The sequence below is a fragment of the Pimephales promelas genome, chromosome 15 (assembly GCF_988280905.1).
Source record: "Pimephales promelas chromosome 15, fPimPro1.hap1.1, whole genome shotgun sequence".
NCBI classification, from domain to species: domain Eukaryota; kingdom Metazoa; phylum Chordata; class Actinopteri; order Cypriniformes; family Leuciscidae; genus Pimephales; species Pimephales promelas.
The window spans coordinates 27,486,871-27,500,252 of record NC_142783.1 but is presented as its reverse complement, the minus strand read 5'-3'; the positions used below and the strand labels follow the sequence as shown (position 1 = coordinate 27,500,252).

The 13,382-nt window shown below is 40.0% G+C and overlaps 1 protein-coding gene across 16 annotated transcripts in view; it reads right to left on the bottom strand.

Annotated features, from left to right (window-relative positions):
• Positions 1–13,382, bottom strand: part of gphna (gephyrin a) — a 78,707-nt gene that overhangs the window by 40,946 nt on the left and 24,379 nt on the right. For all 16 annotated transcript variants that reach the window (XM_089120465.1, XM_089120469.1, XM_089120473.1 and 13 more), the window contains exons 2-6: positions 11,564–11,642; positions 5,872–5,929; positions 5,221–5,313; positions 3,059–3,153; positions 2,859–2,925 (exon numbers count right to left, since the gene is read on the bottom strand). In XM_089120465.1, coding sequence (XP_088976591.1) covers positions 2,859–2,925; positions 3,059–3,153; positions 5,221–5,313; positions 5,872–5,929; positions 11,564–11,642 — 392 coding nt within the window. The remainder of the gene's footprint in view (positions 1–2,858; positions 2,926–3,058; positions 3,154–5,220; positions 5,314–5,871; positions 5,930–11,563; positions 11,643–13,382) is intronic.

Sequence of the window (13,382 nt, the reverse complement as noted above, 5' to 3'; positions counted from 1 at the left end):
ACATTAGAAGTCCATAGGCTACTTCATGTCCTCTTGGAGCATGTAGGAATGGTCTATTTTTGTCTTCCTGGTGCAAGGTGAGGCACATGTGTGTGTGTGTGCTGGCACTCTAGATCAGAGTGCGCTGCTCTGTAGGAATAATGGCACCTGAGCTCAAAGAAAGAGTGATGGGCAACTCAGACACGCTGACCAGACAGGAACATGCCAATATGGATGTGTGATGTGAAGCCACTCACACTGTAAAAGCAGATGGACACATTTCACGTCCAGTTTCCTCAAGACCCTAACAAGGCATTATAAGACATTTTGCCAGTCACTTACCAGTCATCAACCAAAATCAAGCAAAACAGGATTTAAAACCCTAACAAAATACAAAAGGTACACTGTGTACTTAAAGGAGTAGTTCACTTAAAAACTTTTGCTGATAATTTACTCACCCCCATGTCATCCAAGATATCCATGTAATTTTCTCTTCAGTCGAAAAGAAATTAAGCTTTTTGATGAAAACATTCCAGGATTTTTCTCCATATACATGTAATGCACTTCAAAGGGAACCAGACGGTTCAAGGTCCAAAAGACAGTTTCAGTGCAAACTGCAAACTGTTCAAAGTGCTTTAAGCGATTTCAGACGATGAATAAGGGTCTTACCAAGAAAAACGATAAAGAACAAACTTCAACAACAAAGTTGAAGTTTTATAAGCTCAAATGGTCGCCTTGCTCTGTTCTCTGATGCGCGTTCGTGACTCTCCTGTTCAAACTCGTTTATCAAAATGAACAAAACTTTTTTCGAAACTTTCAACGAACGAAATGAACGAGTTGACTTTGGAAAAGATTCGTTCATTTTGATGAACGAGTTCGAATAGGACAGTCACGAACGTGCATCAGAACAGAGCAAGGCGACCATTTGAGCTTATAAAACAAACTTTGTTATTTTTTTTTTTTAAATGAGCGATCGTTTCGCTTGATAAGACCCTTATTCATCGTCTGGAATCATTTAAAGCCCTTTGAACAGTTTGTAGTTTGCACTGAAAGTGTCTTTTGGACCTTGAACCGTTTGGGTCCCATTGAAGTGCATTATATGGAGAAAAATCCTGGAATGTTTTCATCAAAAACCTTAATTTATTTTCGACTGAAGAAAGAATGACTTTCTTTTTTTAAGAAAGTCACTTTTTTTTAAAGTGAACTACTCCTTTAATGGTTTTCATAAGGGAAAGCACTATAGGTCTGTCTTTAAAAGAATTATAAGCTATCTTTAAAAATCAATTGATGAAATGCGGAGAGAATTAAAAGGATACGACTATTGTTTGACAGCTGACTGTTGACTCTATACAGTTTTTTTAAGTGTGAGAGAAAACAAAAAATCTAAGTATATTGTATAATTTCCAATCAAGCAATATAATTTTGAAAAACTACAAATAAAGAGGCAACAGTAAAGGGGTACTTCACAATAAAACTTTTTACTGTGCCTACACAGTAAAAAAGGCAGATTTGTTTTAAAATTGGTGTTATCCGACTAGAGAAAATAAAGAAAAGAAAATTGCCGTTCTGTCAGTTCCCGAAGCAGGTAAGAAAGCCGTTCCCATAGCGTTCCATTTTGACCATAATTCATAAAGACATAGTAAGATACAGTTTTCAGTGGTAAACCTACCACTCCATCTGTGGGCGGGGATACAAAAATGCTGAAGTATAATCAGTTTTTATGAAAACCCTGGAGCTCTCAAAAGTTTCTCTGTCCAGGTCTGTTCATTTACATATATTACTACTGACTGTAACAATGCAAAGCTGGTTAAAAATCTATGAATGTATACCTTAATTGTGTGTATTTAGGATAGGTAAAACACTAGCTATCTTAAATAGCAAGGAGTCGGCTATATTATTAATTTATGTACTGTATTCAGCACATAATAAAACAAAACAAATTATATGAGATGTAGTGTAAACATTCAGGACTTTGAAAAAGTGCCCAAGGTTGAAGAAACACCAATTATGTTTATTTTAGCACTTCATGGCCCTTTGAAGGTTGTTTGTGTTTCCCATTCTAGTGCACACTGGGAACACGCATTCCCATTTTCTCAGATGTGCTGAGGTCCGTGGCCCTTCCCCGTTTCAAATTCACTCAGTTTACTTAAACGGTAACAATTTTCCGGCATCAAAGCTCTTGCTGAGAACATTAGCGATCTAAAGGCGTTGCAGAGTTTCTCTGTGAACCGGTGTCTCTCTCTCTAAACCTTTAGCGTTGTGGCCTGGGTCTGTCTCCATTTTAAAATGCAAGAAGGGCAAACTCAGTCCAGAAGCAGAGTCGCTGTCACAGAGGAGGAGCTGGGGATGTGAGGAGGCTGCTTTTATGGGTCTTGGACGTGGGATGGAGGGTGCTTTTATTTAGGAAGGGAGAGGGGGTGTGTAGTCGCTGAGCTGGACTGAGCATAAAGGGGTTCTTCAAAGTTTAATCCCCTTATCGGCTCGGCTTCTAGACTTCAAAGCAGCAATGACAGCAGAGTTCTCCGTGGCCGGGGCTGATGGGTAATGGAGATTAATACCACGGCCCTATCAGCAGAGCTGCACGGGAAGTAGCTCTAATAGGATTGGCCACAATGTTAACATGGTAAGCGAGGGTGAACCTATATGTGAGAGGTGTAAGGAAGGGGAGGGGCGTATACTCATTCTATATATGATTTTTTATTTAATTTATATGTAATGTATCATATATATATATATGATATAGATATACTCCTTTTTATAAACAATATAAGCAAGCGCTTATATATTATATAGATATTTCAGAATAACTGAAGACAAGGAAGTGATCAGAATACTTATGTACCAAGAGACAGATACACACACACACACAAATAGCTTACCTGTGAGCCCTTCTTGCTCCCAGGTAAATTAATGATGAGGGTTTTGCCTCTTATTCCACATACGGGTCTACAGGAAGGAGATGATTAGTATTTAATCCAATTAGTATTCAAAACACATCCTTTACACTTGTGTGTTTGAGAGGGAAAGGCAGAGAGGAGGAGTGAGAGATGAGAGGACATGTCTGTGCATGTGCATTCACCTGGACAGCATGCCGAGTGGCGTGACATTTAGGGAGCCCATGAGCATTGCTAGAGCCATCCCTGGAGCTTCACGCTCGATCACCTCTCTGGTGGCCTGCGGACGACAGAACACACACATATAAGCAACAACAAGTTCATAATCCGATGTCAAAGGCACCAGTATTTTGGAGTCGAGTCTTTCTACAGAACCAAATTGCTGTTTTTATTCGTTCCAGAATAATTACTTGGTTTCTTGAATAAAATCCTAAATTCAACCTGTTTTCTGACAGAAAGCTCTCAGATTTCATCAAGATCTTCTTTTGTGTTCTGAAGATAAACGAAAGTGGTACGGGTTTGGAACGACATGAGGGTAAGTAACTAAGTAACCAAAATAATTTTCATTTTTAGCTGAACTATTCCTTTAAGAAAAGTGTTACGCTGAATTTTTGTGCCATCTAGTGGTTTAAAAGAAAATAAAGTAAAATAAACATATCTTTTGAATGGCTGTAGCTAAGTTAGACGAGGTTAACAACGCGTGTTTTTTCCACTTGGCCCGCCGAACGGACCTGACATGGGGGCATTATGGCTTCGACGATTTCATTTTTTTTAATTCGAAGTTCGAGATTGTGAATTAATTTTGGTCGATTTCGGACACCCTTATGTTATATACACAAATATTGTGTTGGATAGTGGCCTTCGGGTCAAACATCATCATGTCGTGACTGTAATGTTTTGTCTGTGTACTATAAGTGCCACCAATTTTGATCAGTACATGTACATTTTTCTAGTTTGAGCTCATACATGCTAAAAGGCTAAGCAAATTCATCATTTAGAGCCAATTGTTCTTCACAGCGCAGCCCCGTTGTTGAGAATCTTCACTACGAACACAATTCCAGTGGGCCTTTGATGTCTCTACTCTTCCATCTGAAATCACTGAACCCTTCTCAGCCACCCAAGGAACACATATCCCTCCATCTCCACTGTCCCATCCCGGTGGAACACACACACACCCCAGTCTACTCAAACAAACACATTCAAGAACACAAGCAAAGTCAGAAGAAAAGTGCACAGCAAGAAAACGAAAGGGATCTCAGGCTAAAGGAAGGAGATAATTTCTCTCCGACGTGACGCACTGTGCCCTTGGAATTGAATGACACTTCAAACACTCACATTAGTAAAAAGGATAAGGAGTGCAGGGTACATAAAAAAAAAAAATATACACAGCATCGTTCCACCAGGCACAATCCCCACCAGACAGACTCCCATATGGATATGCACTGTTTCACTCGTACACATCAATTACAGCACTTTTGTGTGGAGATCTGCAGGTACTGTACACTACACACGCATATTTTCTTCTTATGGATCAACTAACTTTTATGAGTCACTTCACTTTAGTAAATCAAAAATACTGCAACCACAGTGTTTCATCTGCCAAACAAATTACTCTTATGTATATATAATTGGTGTTGGTAAGATTTTTTTGAATAAAGTCACTTAAGCTCACAAAGACTGATTTGTTTTATCAAAACTGTATTATTCTGAAAAAAATCTGTATTTACAGCTATTACTACAGTCTTTACATGATCCTTCAGAAAGCATTCTCAAATGCTGATTTGGTGCTCAAAAAACATTTCTTATCATCAATGTTGAAAAAAAGTTGTGCTGCTTAATATTTTGTGGAAATATTGAAACTTTATGGATTATTGGATGAATAGAACATTAAAAACAGCATTTATCACAAATATATCTTTTGTATCATCTCTTTACTGCAACTTTTGATTAAATTAATGTGCCCTTGCTGAATAAAAGTATTAATCTCTTCTTTCTTTTTTTAAACTTACAGACCCCAAAATGTTGAATGGCAGTGATTATAATTGTCAATTATATATGAAATGATAAGATCGCATTTATGCCACTTCTAAAAAGACTAGTAAAGCTGTTAAAAAGTCATTAAAAATAAGCCTATCACAAGAACTGTTTTTCATAAGAATGCATCAACCAAACAGCATGCATGTGAATGTGAAAATAAATTGTGCACAAAAATACACAATGCTCAAATATACAGAAGTCACAATTTCTCTCATTCTCATTCAGACTCAGAAAACAAGGACGCATGGGGGTGGGGACAAAAACACACACTCACATGGACACAAACACAAACAGGTGGGCTCCCATGTACCTCAGGCGTGACATCACGGGGTGCAAAACCCGTTCCACCGGTGGTCAGAATCAAGTTGAGCTCCTTCTCATCGCACCAGTCCACCAGTGTCTCCTTTAAAGCACGCACACACGCACACACAGAATATCAACACAAAACATTCAGCAATAATTCTATATAGTGCAGAAAGATATATTTGTATCCCCCAAACTATTATTTTGGGCATATAGTCTGGCCTGATAAATAAAACATCCATTTTTATTCTGCTGTTGCCAGCAAAAAAATATCACATACAGTGACTCTGTATTTGAACATTTAACCCATTGCATCATCGGAGCAATAGACTTTTAACCAACTAGTCCTCCATGGTGATGTCTATCACAGTAGCCACATGTGAAGTCCACCACATTGTTTTATCATTTAAAACTTCACAAAAATTCCTTGATGAAATGTTTTGCTTAAAGTGGATTTAATACTTGTTTAGTAATGCAATATTTATACTTTAAAATGTGGCTTGAGTGTCCAAATACATTTTTCCATATCTGAGCTCAGATGTTATGGATAAGAGTGCAGCACTAATACTGGCCTCTAGGGGGCAATAGTGTGCAAAGGTGTGTATGGATGTGCATGTTTGCCTCATGGCCTCAATGAAGGGGTGAGAGGAAGCATTACCTTGATCTCGTCAATCTCATCAGGGACTATTTTGTATGCAGAGATTATGCCTCCGAGCCTGTGGGTGAAACACACAAACGACAACAACCGTTAGTGTGTGTTCAGTCCCAACAGCAGGGGAGAAACGGGGAGCGAGTGAGGGGAAAAAACACAATGTGACAGAGTGCAGGAAAAAGAAAGAGCAACACAATGCCAGAGGTACCAGAAAGCTGTCAAAATACATCCCCACACACTCCACCCACAACCGGAATGACAGTTAAAGAAGAAATTTCTTTCTTTCACAGGGCTCTTGCTGTTTTATTCACTTCTGCATTCACAGGGGTAACGTCTCACGAAGGATCACATTTTGACAGCGCTGTTTTAGGCCACAAAACAGGTGGATTACCACAATAGCTAGGTTTCAAGTACAAGCCTCCTATATAAATGTAAATTTGCACTCAAAACTTTTGAGCAAACCATGTTCAAATACTGAAGTGCAGCACACACTAGTGGCTGCTCATAGTACTGCGGCTTGCAATACAGAGACAGATAACAGCACACTTACCATTTTTGATTTCGACAAACTTGTACATTATCCAGCTTAGTGCATGATTATATGCAAAACAAAAACAAATTAATATTTCATGTCCATTTAAGTTTAAATTATGTTATTAGGCGAGAAGAAAGGTGATACAAGACGCAAACTATCACAGCTAAAGTGGAAATCAGTTGCCGGATACAATGACCAATTAAACAGTTTAAAGTTCTTTAAATAATAAACAGGACGCTATCAAGGAAACAGGGTCAATGGGATCGGGAGATGATGCAAGTCGGACTCAAACTTGTAACGTCTGCTTGAGCACCACGTCTTGACATGTCTGGATCCAACTTTGTGTCCAACTAAAGAGGCTAAAACCAGGACAAACTGAAAAGATTTTGCCAAAATCTCCCTTTTCAGTTTGGCTCAGGACTGGTTTTCTGGAGCTTATTTGTATATTTGGGGCTCTCTAACGTTGTTGTTTTGCATCTACATTTTCTCTTGAAGTACCTCTATCAGTCCATCTAACTACTATGGTGTAATGCCCCTAAAAGAGGAAGAAATGGAGAAAAAGAAAGAGGGAGAGGAAAGAGAGACAGAGAGAGCAGAGACTAAAAGAAGAATATGCTGAACACAAAGATGCAGAGCTCTTTAATCCGGTTGCCAGGGAAACCGCTGGTGTGTGAAGATTGGGGGTTTGGAAAGAGGTGCTTTAAGACGGAGATGAGTTTGGGATTTCAACCTGGGTATTTTGTTTGTGTAAGTGAGTACACACATGCACATACGCGAACAAAGGAAGGCGAAGAATGCCGAATTTAACTGAAGCGTCTTCTGAATCTGGACGAAACTCTTTGATTGTGCCTTTATTAATGAATGTGAACGCGGGTTGGGCAGTATAGCCTGTCAAACCCAACCAAGTGTATTAACACGTGTCTTTGTGTGCTGATTTAGTTGAGGTTTCAACCTGAATGAACCCTGAATAAAGCCATCACACACTATTTTCAACTTTAAAATCTCTGTGGTGCAGTGCATGGATGCCACGAATAGCCACCCATGCTCAACTAAGGAGACAAGGATTTGGAATATATAGGGATGAATTTACTAAGCAGTTGAACCTCTTTTAGACAGTATTTCAGTGCATAAAACACCACGTTATTCAATTATCATCTGGAATTAAAGGCACAGTATGTGGTTAGGGCTGTCGCGGTTATGGAATTTCCCTTGCGGTAATGTTGAGTGGCTCAATAGCGCGATATGCGGTATTACCGCCATTTATTTATTTATTTATTTAATTTATAAGTATTTGTTGCTATATAAATAAAGTTTACAATGTGGACAAAAACGAGGTTATTTAACCAATAACCGAAACTAAACAGCGTCTATTATGCACACTGAAAACATGATTGAAAGGCTTTCACTCAGCGCGCATATTGTTATGACAACGGACTTTGAACCGTTCATTCAACGAACACGTTCAAAGAAGCTGATTCGTTAAAAGAGATGTAATGAAACAAGATGTTAATTATTTTTAACTTTGAGTTCCACTTTTCAAGGCTCAGCTGATCAGCAATGCGTCGCATGGGTAACGTGGAAGCTGATGCTTCACTTATTAGAGGCATTGATTCACTGCGTGACTCTGTGATATTATTTTCTGCGGCTTCCTCGCGCTGTGGGATGCTGACCAGCGCTGCTGCTGACGCGCATTTGTGGAAAATACCCGTGATGTGAAGCTTAAAATGATGATACGACAAATATTTCGCTTTCCTTTGACACGGCAACCTTTTCACGACTTCAAAGACAGACGCAGGTAATCGCAAGCGCTCTGCAGATCTCTCTCATTCACTGTGTGAAGCCTCTGTAGGCTACACATCACCAAGATAAACAGTCTTGTTGTTATCATTATGAACTTGTTTAACATTCAATACAAATGCATGAAGTTCAAAACAAGCCTTATAAAAAAACGTGAATATCGCGGTTGCTGCGGTTACGTGCAATCCTCTGCGGTTTACTTGTCAGAAGCGCGGTACTGCAATATTGCAGTTATCGCGACAGCCCTATATGTGGTTGCTTATTTAAAACAATAAAGACATAGCTTGAATGAGCGTGGAATCATGGGAGTTGTCATCTTCACCTCCACAGCTGATGGAAAGCAATCCGACAGGACTCAGGCAGATGTCATGTTCATGAGACCCAGTGAAGTAGCCTTTACAATGGAGCACTAAGAATTCTGCAACTTGTGTTAAGCAAATATATTCTAGACTAGTTTGCGCAGTTTACCTCATTTGGAAACCGTACGTCAAGTAGTGAATTTGATGTCCTACTTGCACCCACCGAAAATAAAGAACAGGCAGACACTATAATACATAGGTGCTTTTGCAGGTTCAAATATGGTCCCATCCCTCCCAATTTCCAGTCTCCTCTCTACTGTCATTACTTTAACAAAAAACACTATGGCGAGTTAATAAATAAGTGTTTGCAGGCCCGTTGCAAATAAAAGTCGCTTTCAGAAGGAACTATAACCTTGATGACACTTTTCTGCTCCCAGGTGAAGACACGTCTATTTCTGTTTCTCAGGTGAGCGCTCAGCAGTCCCTCTCTCAAACGTCTGCATGTTCACCTCTCTGTAGGTGAAGACGTCAGAATCATCTCTACCCAGAGGACGATGAGCCACGCGTGTCCCCCGCTATGATTAATTCAGCTCTATTTTTACCACAGCTCGTTAGTAAAACTGACAGCTCTTTCAATGAATCAATTCACCTGAGCTGACAGAGCACTGGAGATGGAGCTCACCAGTCAACAGACAACACACACATTCATTATCCATCAATACTCTCTGAACTGAAGTATCTCTACCTTCTGGCGGCACCCCATGCTTCTCTTCCTCTCTGACACCTTTCAGAGACCTTACATCCCGCTGTCTCTGTCGCTCCACTGACCTTGTCGGGGTACAAAGATTGGCTCGCTACAAAGCTTTGGTTTTTGATGCTAAAGTAGAAACATAGGTGGACAGGCATTGCAGGTTCTGGTACAATGTAGTCTTGGAGTTCAATTGGAGTTCCTTTAATTTCTGATCCATCTATGATGACCCTACTGCTCAATCCTCTTTACCCATAACAGTGCCAATACCCAGAGATATATTCAATTATTAAAATGGGCCATTGTACACTTCTTTTAATGACATAACAGTTAGTGTTTTCTAAAATAAAGTACTTCCCAAGGAAACTCTTTCAAAGGCACTCCAGAAATCAACAGATGCATCTTTTTAGACAGGTTGCCTTGCGGCCTTCCAACCTTTGAATTATGCCTAGAGGAGGCAGCATGTCTACAGAGGTGGAAGGACAATGATCTCCTCTACTTGTTGAAAGTCTGTTAAAGAACGAGAAGGTTTCTCAAAGCTCGAGAGGTCTACGTTGAAGTATACAAGAAGTAGCTGACATTCGAGAGGTCGAATTAAGTGAAGAGTCCTCACTACACCTATTTGCAAGAGTGCATGCAGACATACTCTAAGCACTCACGAATACAGTCTCCAGAACTTCAATCCTGCATGTGGTCATTTTTTCATGACCTTTGACGCATGACTAAAGAAAGTAAATGTGCTACTTTAGCATCTCATATGCACAGTCAAAAGTAGATACACCTTTGATGTTATCGACACTGTAACAGACACTTTCACTAACTGCTTACGGTCTACACAAATTACATGAAATAAAAGAAGTCCTATTTATAAAAAGTTAATCTTATGGACCCAGATTTTTGACCACCGACAAAGTCTGGTCCACATTGAAGCATATTGTATCCAAAAACGTCCTTCCTTGGCCATTTAGAAAGGACAAGTTATTGCTTATTTAGAGACCACTGCGTTCGGTTTCATTCAGACAAGGGTCAAATAGAGTTGCTTTTTTACAAACCGGTTAAGGATGCTCTAGAATCTTACTTACTTGCTAGTCTCAAACAAAAATCTTAAATATCTTTCAAAGATCTGATGCCATAAAACTAACATAGGCAAACCCAGCAATAAGCTGTTACTCAGAAGCATTTATTATATAAGCTTGATACCTTGTCAAGAAAATCTTGCTTCCTGGAAAACTCAGTAGCACCTCAATGCAGCACATGAGATCCACGGGGAGGAGTCGGATCAAGATCCAAGGGGTGGAGATGGGTAGGATTAGGGTTGGGTTTAGGGATCAGGGGGCGGAGTTGGGTAGGTTTAGGTATATGTAAGGTGCGAGGAGTTGGATCTGGATCCGACTCCTCCCCGTGGATTTCATGTTCCGCAGTGAGAACCATCTCGGAAAACTGATAAAAGTCTGTGCACCTCAATTCCTAGAAATTGTCTAGAAGCTTTGCATGTATAGAAGCTTTGGTTTTCGGTCAATTTACAGAATCAATGAAGTTTGCAACAATGCATGAAAGGTAACGCAGACAGGCTAAATAAGAAATTGCAGCTGCTGTCCTCCTTTGTCAGGGATGGATTCTTGGGCCTTGCAACAAATGCTGACCTACTGTAAACACTCGCAGTCTTCTACTGTAAGTCTAAAGTAGTCACTATCAGTGTGGGCTCGACATAAGGCCACATCCAAGGGCACAAAGGGACTGTAAAGTAGAGGTCTTCACAGGTTCACTTGAATTCGAAAATCCGAGGTCCGAACCAAGCAGGTTCGGGTCCAAAACTTCGACAAGTGCGGTATTAGTAGCCTCAGGTCTCAAGACCCTAATTCTTTTAAACTATGTCGGCCATTTAAATACATTTTATTATCAAAAAAGAAATTCTATTGAAGAACAATTCTTCTATGGTATCGTGGACATCACAAATACTTGCAGTTTTCCTCCAATTCCACACATTGGTCTGGACCATTGGGTAGTAGTCCACATCAGTGTGGGCTCAGCATAAGGCAGCATTCAAGGGCACATGAAGGCTGTGACGAGGGTTACAGTATTGTCTCGTGGACATCACAAACATGCTCAAGTGACAGCAATCACATGTCCATAAGACCGCAAATACATCAAGTGCAGAATTTGGGACAAGGCCTTTATCTTTAAGAAGGACATCCATCCATTCAGCACAGAAAGACAAGGAATGGGAAACATGTTCAGAAATTTCCTACGATGAACGAGACTTGATGCATGGGCAGTAGTATTGTACAAAGCCAATGTGTTTGTGTGTGAATCACTTACAAGGATGGGTCATGGACAAGATCTTTGAGGTTGATTCCACTGCGGTCCTCAGCAAGGTTTCTGAAGCAGCTGTCACTCACTGTAGACAGGAGAGAGATGGAGGAAGGACATGAGACATAGGAAAAGGGAAGAGAAAAGAGGGGAGGGGAAAGCACATTATTGCATGGGAATAATATAATGCCCTTTTGCAGACCACAAATGTCTGATTCCTTAAACGTCACATTAGTCCTGAGGTTTGAGAGAATATGAATTATGTCAAAACACATTACTCAAAAAAAGCACGCAACTACAAACATGGAGAATCATACTCTCAGTCCTTCATGTATTCTATGTAATGGAGGCCACGCTGTTACACACCAGACAGTATTAGCATTACTGTCCTCCTCTGCGTTGTCAACTTCCTTTGTGATTTTACAACCTGTATGATGGTGAGCAGAATCAGCACCGCTGATAACATCAGCTCAGCACACATCCTCAAGCACCCGCAAAAAGCTCCTAGTAGTTACAATTACAACAAAGGGTATGTATTATAGAAAACAGGATTTGTCTTGCTCGTCCCTGTTCTTTCTGAACTATGTACACATATTCTCAACATGAACCACTTACTGAAACACTTCTGCAAAAAATCTGACATTCAGAAATTGTCATGGTATTGACACCTAAACTGTAAGCTTATTTGCATTTGACCAACCATGCTTACATATCAATGCCAATTTAGAATTCAGTAACGTGACAAACCTTGATGAACAAAAGTGAGAACTTGAGCGAGAAAGTGTTGAAAAAGATAATGAAAAACTAAACGATCACTGTTTGTGGTGAAAGATATCTTGACCAATGTTATTATTGTACTTCAGGAAAGAAAAACCAATACAAAAGTAAAGACTACATAAGTGTTTTAGTCAAGACCAGCTCATTAGAGTCAGAGACCAGGCCGATTCCTGAGTAGGTTGAGTCCGAGTCAAGACCAAGACCAGGAAAGAGTAGAGTATGAGTCTGAATAATTCAGACAGTGTAAATACGCTTTCCATTGAGCCTAAGTTTCACGTCAGAGTCACGCAAACCTCCGCATTGCACACAGAGTGTGCTCTGGTCACACAATTCCACAGTGGAGTCGGCACAGAGAGACGACAAAACAAGTCAAGACCGAATGCTCCAAAGGCTCAAGGGTCCATGACAAGACCAAGACCATGGAAATATGGTCAAGATCAAGTCCAGACTAGAGGACTACAGATTGCACTGTGTTCAAGTCAACATTGAAACCCCATTAAAACTACTGTGCACGTTATGCCAAAGAAAAATATCTTTATCTTTAATAAACTTGCTCTACCTCTAAAATGACTTTTTAGGGTCACCAAGTTCTTATTTTTCAACCACCAGCCGTATAGAAACGACTATTTATGATCAAGTCCAATTCTAAAAAGTAATCCATTGAATATCATGCTTTACCTAGAAATATGCACATTACCGAATTAGGAAGGTTGCAAATAATAGTAATTTAAACAGCATTGTGATATAAAAGGGTCTAGCTCAAAACATGTAAAAATCTGTGACGAGGGAAGAGAATGACCCGTGTTGTGTAAATAAATGATAAAGTGCTGCCATTCACCGTCACATTCTCCATCACACACAAGGGCTCGGTGCAACACTTGCTTCATAATTGCAGCATTTTCTCAGCCTTCTCTCTTTTCTCCTCATCTCTTGCTCTCTCTGTTCGCTCTCTCTCTCTCTCCACCCTGCTAACCCTTGATCTATAAATAGGCTGGTGTTCCCTGCAGGAGGCAGGAGAAGTGAGCTCTCCTCAGAAAGGCGGCAAAAAACT